Genomic DNA, 16311 nt, shown 5'->3' on the forward strand with positions numbered 1-16311 from the left:
GAATGCTTTCGTTTGGGGACCATTTCATCCTAGATTTTGCATTTTCGTTCACCACAGGCAGGCATCCCAGGGTTCTCCAATGGTGTGGAATTTGCATGACCCTGCCTCCTGCCCTTCCCTTTCAAATCTGTCTGCAGAACAAACACAACAGAGGAGGAGTTTGGGGGATTGACTCCACATAGTGGAAGTTGTAGTTCACCCTGCATCAAGTCATAGCACTGTGACTCCTACTGGGGAATGTAGAGGAGTTGTAGTTCACTTACACCCAGAATGCTATGAACCCAAACAATGATGGCTCTGGGCCAAACCTGCCATGCATACCTGATATGACCAGATTTGAATACTGGTGGGTTTTGAGGGGAATTGGCCTGGACATTTGGGAGAAGTAGGTACTGGGATTTATAGTTCACCTGCAATGAATGAGCACTCCGAACCCCTCTGATGATGGACCAGGACCAAACTTGGCACATAGAGCCCCCATAACCAAAATAGCATATTTGACAAGTTTGAGGGAAAGGGAGTTATAGTTCACCTGCATCCAGATAAACAGTGACTCCTACCGACAATGGACCAGGACCAAACTTTGCACAGAGAAGCCTCATGACCAACTTGATTTGGGGAGTTGTAGTTCACCTGCATCCAAAGAGCACTGAACCCAGCCAACAACGGATCTAGACCAAACTTGGCACACAGACTCAACATAGCCTACTGTGAATACTGACAGATGTTTTGGGACAATTGCCCCAGGAATCTGGGAGTTGTAGCTGTTCACCCCCATCCAGAGAGCACTGCAGCCAGGCAACAACAGATCTGGACCACACTTGGTACACAGACCCGAAATGGCCAACTTTGAATACTGGCAGGGTTTGGGGAAGATTGACTCACGATTCTGGGAATTGTAGTTCACCCACTCCAAACTGAGAATACCTAAAAACAATGACAAATAATGCCTTTATCAAATAACCTGGACATTGCCGGGTTCCCAAGCTAGTATATAATATTTTTCTAATGCACTGGGGCAGTAACATCTTTCTGTTTCTTTCCTGAAAATGCACTGCAGACTAACACAAATTGGGGAAATAACAGTAAACCTTGTGTGACACTGTTGTGCAGAGTGTTTACATAAAGGTCTATTTGCAGCATGGTTTTTAAAAGGAAGTAGAAGATTAAACCTTGTTTTAAAATGTTTTGTCTGATACCTTACAAAATATGGGATGTGCTCTTTGGAATAGGATAGTAGAAAACCTTGCTTGATGTTATGAGCCTGCAAATGTGCATGTGTTCTGTCCTGATTTGAGTAATTGTTGTTTTCTTTCATGAAACAGAATGTCAACTTCTTAATATCTCTCCGGATTGAAAGACAAGATGGTCTTGGCAACATTCTTCTCCATGAGGAGGACCTGAAATGTCCAATCCACTTGCCAGGTATATTTCTGGGACTCACTAAATTCTAAATTCTGGTCCTGAAATTACTTGGCAGAAAGCCAACTGGGGGAGCTTTTTTTGACATGAAACTATAGATTGGGAGAAATACATTAACATGTTCATGCATCATGTGTCTTGCTTAAGAGTTGAGACAAATGGAAACAAATGACATTTTCTAACAATCATAAATCCTTCAAATTCTAAGTGACTTTTCTAAATGTGTACCTTTAGCATTCTGGAATGTTTGTTGCTGTAATTACCATAATTCATGTAAATAGGGTGAGCAGAAACTCAAGAATAGCAGAGGTGTATTTCTATGTTCATGGGGAAATGCTAAGGTAGCATTGTTCCTAACACTGGCTTCAGCTCTAGATACTCCAAGCAATAGCATTTGCCAGGAGGTACAGAGGGAAGACAGACTTCATTGTACTTCTCAGCTGGTATCTCTGAGAGAATGTGAAGAAAAAGCCTGTTATTATACCCATGGTGATCCTCAGATTCGTTGCTGCTATGGAAATACAGGTAGGCTGGAATCATAATAATCACTACTATTTATTCATATATATAGTGCCATCACTGTATATGATGCTTTACAAGAAAAAGCAGTTCTCTGTCCTTAGGCTTAACATCTAATCAAACAGCAGACATGCAAAAGGTGTAGCGGTGGTGGAGAGAATTAAGTCCAGCTGATACTGCTTCTTCATCTCATCCTCCAAGACCATGGCAATGGCAGTTGGATCAGCTATGCCTGATTCTTATTTTTATTTTCATGTAGAGCTTATACCTGCACTTCATACACAAAAATTCTCAAAGCATCTTACAAATTAAGAGTTCCCTGCCCTCAGGATTGCACCTGCCTCTTCCTCCTTTCCTTCCAAAGCCAGAACAGTCACAGTTAGGATGAAGAGGACCTTCCATCTGCTTCTAGGCATTGGCATCTTGCAGATTCTCCTCTCCTCATCTTCATCTGCTTCTGGGCTTAGACCTGGTTATTTTAAATCCCTTTCTACTGCTTGAGTTTTAGCTTCTTGAAGGTGTCACATAGAGAACATACTGTGCCCTCACAGCGTAACCCACAATGCTGTAGTATACTTTGCAATAATTTATCATTTTGCTAAACTGTGCAAGACAATGTCTATAAAAAGCTGTTCTTACCATGGGCTGGGGAGAATAAAAACATTCTAGATCTGCAGTAAATGCAAAGAAGTTGACTCTGAATATTGTTGGCCACAATTTGGACCTCAATGAAGCTAATTCCAATTTCTTTAATGTATTAAATAATCTTCAGAGGATTGTTCTTACTTTGGCAATAGTACTTCCATTTGATACATCAGGTTTTTGAAGCTATCATGATGGAAGTTATCCTGCTTTCCTCTTAGAGAACAGACTGACTAGAAGGCAACAAGGACAATAATCAAGGCTGGCCAGTAGAAAAGAATATGATGTTGCCCCCATGTGAAGAAACTGATTAGCAGGGCCGGTCCAACAATGGAGGCCGTTTAAGCGGCCGCTTCGGGCGCACGTCAAGGGGGGCGCTGTTGAGGCTCCCTCTCGCACTCCTCGGCCCACTCGCGCATCTCTCGCACTCGTCCCACTCGCGGCCCTCTCGCACTCTGCTCAATCGCGCCCCTCTCGCACTCGCCCCACTCACGCCTCTCTCACACTTGGCCCACTCACGCATCTCTCTCACTCGGCCCACTCGCGCCCCTCTCGCACTCGGCCCACTCACGCATCTCTCTCACTCGGCCCACTCGCGCCCCTCTCGCACTCGGCCCACTCACGCATCTCTCTCACTCGGCCCACTCGCGCCCCTCTCGCACTCGGCCCACTCACGCATCTCTCTCACTCGGCCCACTCGCGCCCCTCTCGCACTCGGCCCACTCACGCATCTCTCTCACTCGGCCCACTCGCGCCCCTCTCGCACTCGGCTCACTCACGCCTCTCTCGCACTCGGCCCACTCGCACCTCTCTCTCACTCGGCCCACTCGCGCCTCTCTCTCACTCGGCCCACTCACACCCCTCTTGCACTCGGCCCACTCACGCCTCTCTCTCACTCGTCCCACTCACGCCCCTCTCGCACTCGGCCCACTCACGCCTCTCTCGCACTCGGCCCACTCGCGCCTCTCTCTCACTCGGCCCACTCACTCCCATCTCGCACTCGGCCCACTCACGCATCTCTCTCACTCGGCCCACTCACGCCCCTCTCGCACTCGGCCCACTCACGCCTCTCTCGCACTCGGCCCACTCACGCCCCTCTCGCACTCGGCCCACTCACGCATCTCTCTCACTCGGCCCACTCACGCCCCTCTCGCACTCGGCCCACTCGCGCCTCTCTCTCACTCGGCCCACTCGCGCCTCTTTCTTACTCGGCCCACTCACGCCCCTCTCGCACTCGGCCCACTCACGCCTCTCTCGCACTCGGCCCACTCGCACCTCTCTCTCACTCGGCCCACTCGCGCCTCTCTCTCACTCGGCCCACTCACACCCCTCTTGCACTCGGCCCACTCACGCATCTCTCTCACTCGGCCCACTCACGCCCCTCTCGCACTCGGCCCACTCACGCATCTCTCTCACTCGGCCCACTCACGCCCCTCTCGCACTCGGCCCACTCACGCCTCTCTCGCACTCGGCCCACTCACGCCCCTCTCGCACTCGGCCCACTCACGCCTCTCTCGCACTCGGCCCACTCACGCCCCTCTCGCACTCGGCCCACTCACGCCTCTCTCGCACTCGGCCCTCTCGCCCTTGCAGCCCTCTTGCCCCTGAACAAGACCTGAGGCCAGGCCTCTGGGCCTGCTGCTCCACCTGCACCCTTCCTGGATTCCTCCCGCAACGCCCGGCAGCCCTCCAAGGCTGGAAGGAGCTCTGGCAGGTCGAGCAGGCCTGTGCCCCTGCCATGCACCTCCTTGGGGACCCTCTCAGCCATGAAGACGGGGCAGGTAGGAACCCATCCCTGTTCCCAGCATTTCACCAGGCATGTCTCCAGGGCAGGCCTGGGCCAACTTGGCAACTGAGGGGGGAAATGGAGGGGCCTGAGGCTGGGTTGCTGCAGGTTTTTCAGCTGCCTGGCCATGTTCCAGAAGCTGGAACATGTGGGCCTACTCCTAGGATTTATAGTTTCCTAAGGCCCCTTCTTCACAGCCATAGAAGACAGATTATCAAGGCAGATAATCCACATTTTCTGCTTTGAACCAGATTATATGCATCCACACAGCCATATAATCCAGTTCAGAGCAGATAGTCTGGATTTTATATGGCAGGGTATGGGTTCTTCTACATAACCATATAATTGAGATTATGAAGGCAGATAATCCAGGTCATATGCACTGAACCGGATTACATGCATCCATACAGCCATATAATCCAGTTCAGAGCAGATAGTCTGGATTTTATATGGCAGGGTATGGGTTCTTCTACATAACCATATAATTGAGATTATGAAGGCAGATAATCCAGGTCATATGTACTGAACCGGATTATATGCATCTACACAGCCATATAATCCAGTTCAGAGCAGATAGTCTGGATCTTATATGGCAGGGTATGGCTTCTTCTACATAACCATATAATTCAGATTATCAATGCAGATAATCCACATTATCTGCCTTGAACTGGGTTATCTGAGTCTACACTCCCATATAATCCAGTTCAAAGCAGATAACCTGCATTTTATATGGCAATACAGAAAGGGCCTAAGGGTATATTGTAGTGTATATTGTAGTGGTGTACTTCAGAGGGATGCATATATCTCACCAAAGGGCAGCTGCACTTTGGAATTAATGCAGTTTGACTCCAATTTCATTGCCATGGCTCAATGCTATGAAACCCTGGGAATTGTAGTTTTATAAGGTCTTTAAACCTTCTCTGCCAAATAGTTTAGATGCCTCACCGAACTATAACTCCCAGGATTCCATAGCATTGAGCCGTGGCAGTGAAAGTGGAGTCAAACTATGTTAATTCCACGGTGCCTCACTTCTTCCAATGGAGAAATAAAGATACAAGTGCCAGTTAAGTCCAGTGGATTTCTTTATTCATACCAGGGGTCCCCAAACTTTTTAAACAGGGGGCCAGTTCACGATCCTTCGGACCGTTGGAGGGCCAGACTATAGTTGGCCACCGAGCAATAATAAATAAATATCTAAATAAATAAATAAATAATAACAATAACAATAAAAAAGAGGGTTGGAAGACACCCTTTGGGCCATTGAATCCAATCCCCTTCTGCTTTGTGCATCGAAAGCACAAACAAAGCACCCCTGACAGATGACCACCCAGCGTCAATGTGAAGAAGAAGAAGAAGAAGAAGAAGAAGAAGAAGAAGAAGAAGAAAGAGGTTTGGAAGAGACCCCTTGGGCCATTTAGTCCAACCCCCTTCTGCCTGTGTGCACCAAAAGCACAAGCAAAGCATCCCTGATAGATGGCCACCCAGCCTCAATAATAATAATAATAATAATAATAATAATAATAATAATAATAATAATAATAATAGGATTGGAAGAGACCCCTTGGGCCATTTAGTTCAACCCCCTTCTGCCTGTGTGCACCAAAAGCACAAGCAAAGCATCCCTGATAGATGGCCACCCAGCCTTAATAATAATAATAATAATAATAATAATAATAATAATAATAATAATAATAATAATAGGATTGGAAGAGACCCCTTGGGCCATTTAGTCCAACTACCTTCTGTCTCTGTGCACCAAAAGCACAAGCAAAGCATCCCTGATAGATGGCCACCCAGCCTCAATATTAATAATAATAATAATAATAATAATAATAATAATAATAATAATAATAATAATGGTTGTAAGAGAAGAAGAGACCCCTTGGGTTACTTAGCCCAACCCCCTTCTGCCCTTGTGCCGTGGGGCTGGATAAATGGCTTCGATGGGCCGCATCCGGCCCCCGGGCCTTAGTTTGGGGACCCCTGATTCATACCATATGGAGAGGGGCAGATTTCTTGCCCTTTTCATGATATTGTTTAAACTTCCACTCTATGTCTAATTTTTGTTTTGTGTAAGGTAAAGGTAAAGGTTTCCCCTGACGTTAAGTCCAGTCATGTCTGACTCTGGGGGTTGGTGCTCTCCATTTCTAAGCCAAAGAGCCAGTGTTGTCCGTAGACACCTCCAAGGTTATGTGGCCAGCATGACTGCATGGAGCACCGTTACCTTCCCGCCGGAAGTGGTACCTATTGATCTACTCACATTGGCATGTTTTCGAACTACTAGGTTGGCAAAAGCTGGAGCTAACAGCGGGCGCTCATTTCGCTCCCGGGATTTGAACCTGGGACCTTTCGGTCTGCAAGTTCAGCAGCTCAGTGCTTTAACACACTTCGCTACCGGGGCTCCTTTTTGTTTTGTGTATTTTATGGAAATATGTTTCCATATGTATATTTTACGGAGTGTTTTTAAATTATTATGTGTTCTAGCAATGTTGTCAACCGTCTTGAGCGGGTAAGAAATAAAATTATCATTATCATTACTGAGTTGCTGTGCATTTTCTGGGCTGTCTGGCCATGCTCCAGAAGCATTCTCTCCTGACATTTCACCCACATCTATGGCAGGCATCCTCAGAGGTTGTGAGGTTGAGGCAAGTGTGAATGTTGCAGTTGGCCACCTTGATTAGCATTGAATGTCCCTCACATATTCATAGCTGGCTGCTTCCTGCCTGAGGGAATCTTTGTTGGGTGGTGTTAGCTGGCCCTGATTGTTTCATGTCTGGAATTCCCCTGTTTTTGAGTGTTCTTTTTTTACTGTCCTGGTTTTATTTATTTATTTATTTATTTCCCATACTTGTGTCCCGCCCTTCTCACCCTGAAGAGGACTCAGGGTAGCCTCACAACTGCCAACAATTCGATATCCGATTGTTTTGGGGGGGCGCCAAAATTCTGTTCGCTTACACTTGAAAATTACCTTGGGCCGGCCCTGCTGATTAGATGAATAATTGTATTTTACTTCAACACTGGCAATGGAATACCATCACCCACTATATTGAAAGTCAGCAGTTTAGGGGATGCAGGTCAGCCTGTGTGACATACTGAGCTTGTGTTCTAATAGATAGAACTGGCCAGACAGCTCAGGAGCATCAGATGGAGGGCTACCACTGCTTCTGCTATCATCCATTGCCTGAGGCAGTTGCATCACTTTGACTAGTAGTCGGATCATTTTTCGTTTCCTCTGACAACAACTCACAGAAATCTTACAAAATTCCTGGGATTCAATATTAATGCTGTTGACTTTCACTTTTTTGTGACTGCTTGCTGCACACCAGATGGTCACTTTTCAATTGCGGTATCCAGGGATGTGACTCTGCCATCACTAATTCTGGAGTCTGTGCATCATGTTGTTGCATATGGCAATGGTTGTGTTCCTGTGACAAAAACCCCCAATACTTTTGTACACTATAACTTCACACTCTCTGCCTGTGGAACTGCTTTTCAGGTAAGAATCAATACAAAAACACCCTCCTTGAAAGCTCCTGTGTTAGAACATTTCTCCGACTTTGCCACACTGATCCCCATTAAATCTGTGCCTGGATGCATTCATCTTTATTAAAAACAAGGAATGCAAATTTTCATTTGCTTCATACTCACATGGATGAAAAACATAACAAAGAAATCTTCTTGCTGCATGAGATTTCAAGACATATTTGTTCTTGACAACTCTTTGCATTTTGGAACTTTTCTGCCAAAGTAAGTTTTTGTACATGGAAAAATGTCTTCAAATATGATACTCTCCCCTCTCCATTCCCTGATGTCACAACATACAAAGACAATTTTTACACTGAGGATAAAGGAATGGGGAAGTATTCACAGCCTTACTTGGGAATTCTACATAATGAGCACAAATTAACTATGTAGGAAAAAATGAAATGCAAAGATACAAAATGGGTGATGCCTGGCTCGACAACAGTCCACATGAGAAAGATCTTAGAGTCTTCATGGACAATAAGTTAAACATGATCCAACAGTGTGATACAGCAGCTAAAAATTCCAATGGGATTTTGGGCTGCATCAAAAGGAGTATAGTGTCTAGATCTAGGGAAGCCATGGAGCCTCTCTCTTCAGCTTTGATTAGACTTCACCTGGAATACTGTGTCCAATTCTGGGCACCACAGTTCAAAAGAGATACTGACAAGCTAGAGGAAGAAGGTGACTAAAATAATAAATCGCTTGAAGACCAGGTCCTATTAAGAGTGTCTCATAGGGCCCATGTAGTCTCTTCCAACTCTATTATTTTATGATTCTATGCTCCATTCCCACATAGCCAATTTAAAGCACAAATCATCAGACATAAATGGAAGAATTCTACATCCCAAGCTAGTAAAAATAGCAGAGTTACAAGGACCTTTCAAGGCTGATCAAACACAATATATTCCAAAGAGATATATGGGTGGGTAAAGTGATCTGCTTTATAGATGAGACTGTATAGGATCTGCTGTACAGCTGGATCCAGCATGGTATAATGGTTTGAACATTGGATTATGGCTCTGAAGACCAGAGTTTGACTCTCAATTCAAGCATGGAAACCCATTGAGTGATCTTGACTATCTCATCTTCAGATTAAGGCAAAGACAACATTGCCACCCTGGACAAATCTTACCAAGAAAACCCTTAGCGTCATGATAAATTTGAAATGATATGAAAGAACATAACACCACAGGTGAGGCTGGATAGCGAAGAAAAGGGTAGATTTGGGAGATCCTCAGTATTGTTTCTGTGATGAAAGCAATAAGAAAAGTGGAGATAATGTTTGTCTTTATAATAGCAAAGAAAATTCATTTATTTTTGAAAGAATGTAAAAATCTGCCTACCAGGGCTCTCAAAATGATGTACAAAATTAAAAAAAGAATACTGCTCAGAGATGTCTTCTGGACCATTTAATTATAACTGGATTTGTATGTTGGTGTGTGTCATATCGGACTACAAATATGTTAGTGTGTGTTCTACAATTCCACTTTCATTACCAACGCTTTGTCATAAGTACTTTCGCTTTTGTGGACTCTGCTTCACATCAGGTGCTCGGTGGACCAGTAAGTTCTGAGCAATTGCAGTGGCTTTACATGAGAATGAACAAATCTCAAATCTGTGCAGAAGCGGGAACATGGTACCATAAGAGAGGGTTTCAATGCCAGATCAGATCCTTAAAGTAGAGCAGATGGAGCATTAGGGTGAACTTAGCAATTGCACTATGGATAAATAATAAAGTGTGCTCTCTCTCTCTCTCTCTCTCTCTCTCTCTCTCTCTCTATATATATATATATATATATATATATATATATATTCACTTCTCTATGCTATGCTACTGAATCTTGCCAAGTACTTGGCATCTCAATAAAATTGTCATATATCTCAGTTAAACTATCTTAAACACATGCACAAAATGCTGTTGTACTGAAAATACATGCAGGATAATATCCTGTGGTTTCTCTGTGGAAAAATGTCTGTGTACATATTGTATACAGTGTGTCTAAACTTTATGCAATTTGTTTGACTACATAGAAATCTATGCAGAATAACAAACATTATGTTCTCTGGCTTATGTGTTGTGTATAAAAAACAAACAAAAATACTGTCAAAAATACAAAATATCTACTTCCTGCTCAGGAAAACCTTTGTCACAATGTATTTTGCCCGAAGCGCAAAGAATCTTGCAGCTTACCTTCTTTTCCTTGGCAGGATCTTGAATGTTGAAACACCTTTGCCCACCCTGCATAAAGATGAAATCGTTGTTGTTGTTGTTGTTGTTGTTGTATGACACAGAAAACAAGATAGATATGTTGGATTTTGTATCACAAAATCACAAGTCGAACACTTCCCAAGCGTTTAGGACTGTGTGATGTATTTTCGGATGACGTTCGCAGATCCCAGTAGGGTGGCCTTTTGCAGTTGGCAGATCGCAATTTTGTCAATGTTTATTGTTTCCAAATGCCGGCTGAGATCTTTTGGCACAGCACCCAATGTGCCCATCACCACCAGGACCACCTGCACTGGTTTCTGCCAGAGTCTTTGAAGTTCAATCTTGAGGTCCTGATAGCAGCTGAGTTTTTCCTGTTGTTTTTCATCAATTCGACTGTCACCTGGTATGGCAACATCAATGATCCAAACCTTTTTCTTTTCCACAACTGTGATGTCTGGTGTGTTGTGTTCCAGAACTTTGTCAGTCTGGATTTGAAAGTCCCACAGTATCTTTGCGTGTTCATTTTCCATTATCTTTGCAGGTTTGTGATCCCACCAGTTCTTTACTGCTGGGAGGTGGTACTTGAGGCATAAGTTCCAATGAATCATTTGGGCCACATAGTTGTGCCTCTGCTTGTAGTCAGTCTGTGCAATTTTCTTACAGCAGCTGAGAATATGATCATTGGTTTCATCAGCTTCCTTGCACAGTCTGCATTTTGGGTCATCAGCTGATTTTTCGATCTTGGCCTTAATTGCATTTGTTCTGATGGCTTGCTCCTGGGCTGCAAGGATCAGGCCTTCTGTCTCCTTCTTCAGTGTCCCATTTGTGAGCCATAGCCAGGTCTTCTCCTTATCAGCTTTTCCTTCAATTTTGTCAAGGAACTTTCCAAGCAGTGTTTTGTTGTGCCAGCTGTCAGCTCTAGTTTGTAGTGCGGTTTCTTGTACTGATTTTTTGTCTGCTGTGCTTTGAGGAGTTTCTGATTTTTGACTTCAAAGCAGGTTCTTCACTTTGCTTGACATATTCTGCCAGGGCATGTTCTTCTTCTTTGACTGCTTGTTTTACTTGTAAGAGTCTTCTGCCCCCTGATCTTCTAGGCAGATATAGCCAGTCAACATCACTGTGAGGGTGTAGTGAATGATGAATGGTCATGAGTTTTCTTGTTTTTCTGTCCAAATTGTCCAGTTTCACCTGTGTCCATTATTATTATTATTATTATTATTATTATTATTATTATTATTATTATTATATTGTACCCCACTGTATTTCCCCTGAAGGGGACTCAAACGGTTGATTAATGAGTGTTTTTCGCACCTTTATTATTTACACAGGCTTTTAGCAACTGGCTGGTTGCTGCAAGCAAGGGTTTTTAATGGATATGCTAAATTACTTAATGTTATTGCTGATATGTTTGAGACAAACCATGTTTATATATTTTCATCAATTGTTTTAATTTTTAATGCATTGTGGTTTTTATTGGTACTTGTTTTTAATGTTAAAAGCTGCCTTACACACCAATTCTAGGGAAAGAGCCGGATATAAATTAAAACAATGAAAAAGGCATTCAACCTGTGCATGATGGAGTCATACATACCTTAACTAATAAGGATCTCATCACATGGCCCTTTTGGACTGTGCCATTGCACTAGCAATTGCTGGCAAAAGGGAAGGCACACAGGGCAGCTGGCAGCACCCCGCGTGCCCTCCCTCCTTCCCTCATGGCATGGATTGGGTGGGAGAGGGTATTTTGGCACCCTTTCTCTCCCCCTGTAGATGGAAGAAAGGGCAGCAATGCATGTTGCCCTTCCTCCCTTTCTGCCATCACACAGGGAAATTGGGAGGAAAATGCAGGTAACTCCATTGGAGCTACCCAAAATACACCCCCAGTCAGGGAGGAGGCACCTCTCGGCACTTTCCCCCAACTTTGGGAGGAATGTGGGTGGGGCCTGCTGTGTCATGTGATGACCCACGGTATACCTCGTTCTTGGCGTGAAGCAAAGCAGCAAAACCATGCAAAAATGCCCCTTGTGAGGCTCATAATTTGGAGACTCAAGTTTCTTTTGTGGCCATGAGTGTTTTCACACAATTCAGGCCAGAGTCCCAAAAGTGAACATAACGTGGAGTTATCTGGCAATGATAACACATACTTCTGTTATATCTCATTGATCCCATTTTCACATCATGGGACTGTCTTTCAAAAATGTTTGGAAACTTCATCTGATCCAGGATGCTTAGATCAGACTGTTGCTGCTTATGATTGTTTTGTAACTTATCAGTTGGTTTCCAGTCAAATTCAAAGTGCTGGTTATAACCTATCAAATCTCTGTATGACTTGTGTCCAGGCTGACGGTCTGTTCTGTGCTTGTCTGTTTTAAAAAAATCTGTTGAGAAAGCTCATGTTGCCATCAGAGGCAGATTCATGAAAGAGGTTTTTGGTTTGCATAGCAGGCTCTGGATTCCCTGATGAGAGAGGCTAGCCTAGCCATCTTGTTGTTATCCTTCTGTCAATAGGCAAACATCTCTTTACTTTGGCAGTCTTTTGCACTTTAAGCTGAGTTGCTGCAAAACAGGGTGTATGCCACCCTTTTAATAGTAGCACCACAGTTGCATTATGTGAACTTAATTATTTGGATGGGATAAATGATCCTAGAATAAATTTTGGATACGATGAGCCTTTTCAATGCTTGGAATACTGTGAATCTTTTCAGCTATTGCATAAATACAACAGTGCAGCGTTTTTTCAATAGGAAGGCAAAAAGATGAAGGAAGCTTTACTTGCTGAACTTCTGCATATGATGAGCTGATACAATTGCAGGGCCTGTTTAAGAGAAGGGGAGAAAAAATTGGAAATGTTTAAGGTGGGTCAGAAATGTGATCAGTGGAGTTTATATGGAACAAGAATAATCTCAGCTCACCCTGCATATCTGTTGCTACCTTGATGTCGCGAAGAAAACATGTCCCCCTTCAGGTATGCTGATAAGAAAATGAATCTTAGGTTTATACCAAGCACTCATTCTTTCATGAAGTAAAGATTTGCCTCTGAGGAAACTTGAACTGCTTGCCCTGGAACAGTTCTTAAAGAAAGGTGTCAATAACCAGGTAATTATGTTTTTGTGGGAGTGAAATATTTTATGGTATTGTTTCTACAGACAACAGACCTCTCAATTCAGAGTCTGAAATTCCACAATAGGAAGGGGGAAAACTTGAAGGTTATTTGGCTTAAATGATTTGAACCTTTTAAAAACTGTGTCCAACTGGGAGGACTTCTAGTGGGTCAAGTTGCTACATGAAGAACCACTGTATTTGTAGTTTAACAGATAAAGCAATTACTTTGACTTCACATTATTTTGTCAGGTTTTCTTCCACTGTAGTGCTGCTGCCTGTGTTTCAACAGTAATGGAGTCCTGCATGCCTCACTGTCCTAGGGTTGTAGGTAATGGTTTAATCACTATTCAGGTGCTGTTTTCTTCTCCTCCAAAGCTGTTAATGATAGAATTTCTTGGAATACACCCCCAGTGGAAATTAAGGGCCCACTGTAGTTGGAGAAGGGTGCAAGCTACTACATAAGAGTATTTGATATACCGGTGATTATTTGAAACAGTTGAATAAAATTTAGTAACTTATTTCGCAAGTTCCTATTAGGTTAGCTCACTCTTGTCAAAAAGAATGGGAAAGAGCACTTGTATTTACAGCAGGAGTACTCTCTGTTAACTGGCTTTAGTAGGGCTAAGAACATACTGGAAAAGACCACAATTGCAGCAGGACAATGCTCAGAAATAAAGAACCAAAACGGGAAAAGTACTAGGTTCTGTAACTAAGTAATATAGTTTCCTAAATAGAAATACTTGCTACTTCAAAAAAAAAAAAAAAAGCCCTGTCCTTTATCAAAGTATAATATTATATGTCAGTGGTTCTCAATCTGTGGGTCCCCAGGTGTCTTGGTCTACAACTCCCTGAAATCCCATCCAGTTTACCAGCTGTTCGGATTTCTGGGAGTTGAAGGCCAAAGCATCTGGGGATCCACAGGCTGAGAACCACTGTTATATGTTATTATGAAATCAGAGAAAATAATAAAGGGCAGCAATATATACTACGATTTGATGGAATGTCCACAAAACTGACCAATGTTGGTTTCAACAAAAGAAAATTTCACAAAGCTTGTGTGCCAATATTTAATGAATACATATAGAGGAAGTCCAAAAAAACATTACCAAGCAATTATAGCAACCTGGGCACTATAGGATTGAAAGTATTTAGGAAAATGATTGAGTTGGGGGAAGAGAGAGAAAACCAGCTGCCTCCTGTAATGAATGTAAGAAGAATTAACAGAATGACTATACACATCTTACCTTTGGCGTAGAAAAATACTGTTATTTGAAAGTAGAAAATTCACTGAATCAGAAATTTCAGTCATTTGCAATAAAGCAAGCAATGCCAATCACCAAATGACTGAACTCTTGCAGTTTTCTCCTCTACATATTGAAAACTGGAGACATAGGAAGCAAAAATTAACTTTTTGTTGACTCACAATTTCCTTGCAGTACATTGATTGGAAAGTCTTAATAAAATGTTCCTTCTGATTAGAATATATATTTATCACTTTGTTCAATCTTGCATCCTTCTCCACAGGGAACACTTTGAATTTTTTTTTTTAAATGGGGCTGGGGGATTGTCGTTCTAGAGTATGAACTGTGATTCATTCTCAATATTTCAAAGAGAAGCCAACTTAACTTTAAGCAATGCAACTTGATGCAGGATGAGTTTATACATTCCTAACTGACAATAGTACTATATTGATGAATGAAATAATGTATAAGGTACCTCAAAAGAAGAATGTTGAACCAGACTTGTATTTCTTAGCTAAGAAAAAGCTAATCATGTTAGGTCTCATTCAGACTAGCAAAAAGCCTTGGGATTTAGTGGACTTGTATATAATTGAATTTATGAAACATATCCATACAATATATCTTTTCTTCTGGTATATTGTTTGTGACACCTGGCTTGAAAACAGTACATGTAAAAGGACTTGAGGAGTCTTATTAGACTACAAAATGGACATGAATCAACAGTGTGATGTGGCAGCTAAAAAGCCAGTGTGATTCCAGAATGTACTAATAGGAGTATAATGTCAAGATTGAGGGAAGTCACAGTCCCACTCTATTCTCCTTTGGTCAGATTTCATCTGGAGTACTTTGTCCAGGTCTGCGCATCACAATTCAAGAAGGATTGAATTGTGTCCAGAGAATGATCAAAGATCTGGAAGCCAAGCCCAAGAGGAATGGCTTAGAGAGCTGGGTATGTTGAGCTTGGAGAAAAGAAGGCCGAGAAGGGACATCATAGCCATGTTTAAATATGTGAAATGATGTCATATTGAAGAATGGGCAAGCTTGTTTTCTGCTGTTCTAGGAATATGGTGCAATGGATTCAAATTCCAGGGAAAGAGATTCTACCTAAATTCCTGAGGTAAGAGCTGTTCAGCAGAAGGGATATCATGCCTTGGGGTGTGGTGGACTCTCCACCTCTAGAGGTTTTTAAACATAAGCTGAACAGCCATCTGACAGGAGGGCTTTGATTGTGTATTCCTGCATGGCAGAAAGGGGTTGGACTGGATGGCTCTTGTATTTTCCAACTCTATAATTCTAATTTTTGGCACTAGGAGCTGAACCCCCAGCAGTGGAGTTTTGTATGTGTGGGTGTGAATTTCTAACTCTCAATTGCTCTTGCAATTCTGGGCAGTCCTACTGATGACGTATTCAATGTAGTGAAACTTTTGCTGTGGAAGTTTTTTTTTTTTAAATGGGATCTCCATTTATTACATGGACAATTTTATATTCTCGTCTTCATGACAAATGCATAATTCCCTAATCTTCAGTAAAATCCAGATGTTTCGTGGTAGTCCTCCTAACTAATACTCCTACTGATAGATTTTTTTAACTGAATAAAATGTTTGTTCCCAAAACTCTTACCACGTTTGGATCTATTTGCCATCTATAAATGAAAATGCTCTGTTCACAGATCCATTTTGATGGATTCTTTTCCTTCCAGGCCATAGACAGCCCCTTTCAATAAGTCTCCCAATTCTCTATGTAGCATTTTCTTCTGACTCGCATATGTATTTCCACTTACCAGGCTGAATAGTTACTGTGTTGCAACCCATTCACAGTACATTTCCTGTTGTTTTTCTTCAACAGGAGTGGATGACTGTGGAAGA

At 42.7% G+C, this 16311-nt stretch overlaps 1 protein-coding gene across 1 annotated transcript; it reads left to right on the plus strand.

Moving 5' to 3' along the window:
* Nucleotides 1-220: 220 nt before the first annotated feature.
* LOC134297295 (zona pellucida sperm-binding protein 4-like) lies at nucleotides 221-15533 on the plus strand. Its single transcript, XM_062974348.1, has 5 exons — nucleotides 221-1445; nucleotides 1704-1945; nucleotides 7673-7952; nucleotides 9274-9456; nucleotides 13455-15533. The coding sequence occupies exons 1-5, from the start codon at nucleotides 1317-1319 to the stop codon at nucleotides 13665-13667; spliced, it is 1047 nt and encodes a 348-aa protein (XP_062830418.1). The 5' UTR covers nucleotides 221-1316; the 3' UTR covers nucleotides 13668-15533.
* Nucleotides 15534-16311: the final 778 nt, after the last annotated feature.

This window comes from Anolis carolinensis, chromosome 3 (genome assembly GCF_035594765.1).
Source record: "Anolis carolinensis isolate JA03-04 chromosome 3, rAnoCar3.1.pri, whole genome shotgun sequence".
Taxonomy (NCBI): domain Eukaryota; kingdom Metazoa; phylum Chordata; class Lepidosauria; order Squamata; family Dactyloidae; genus Anolis; species Anolis carolinensis.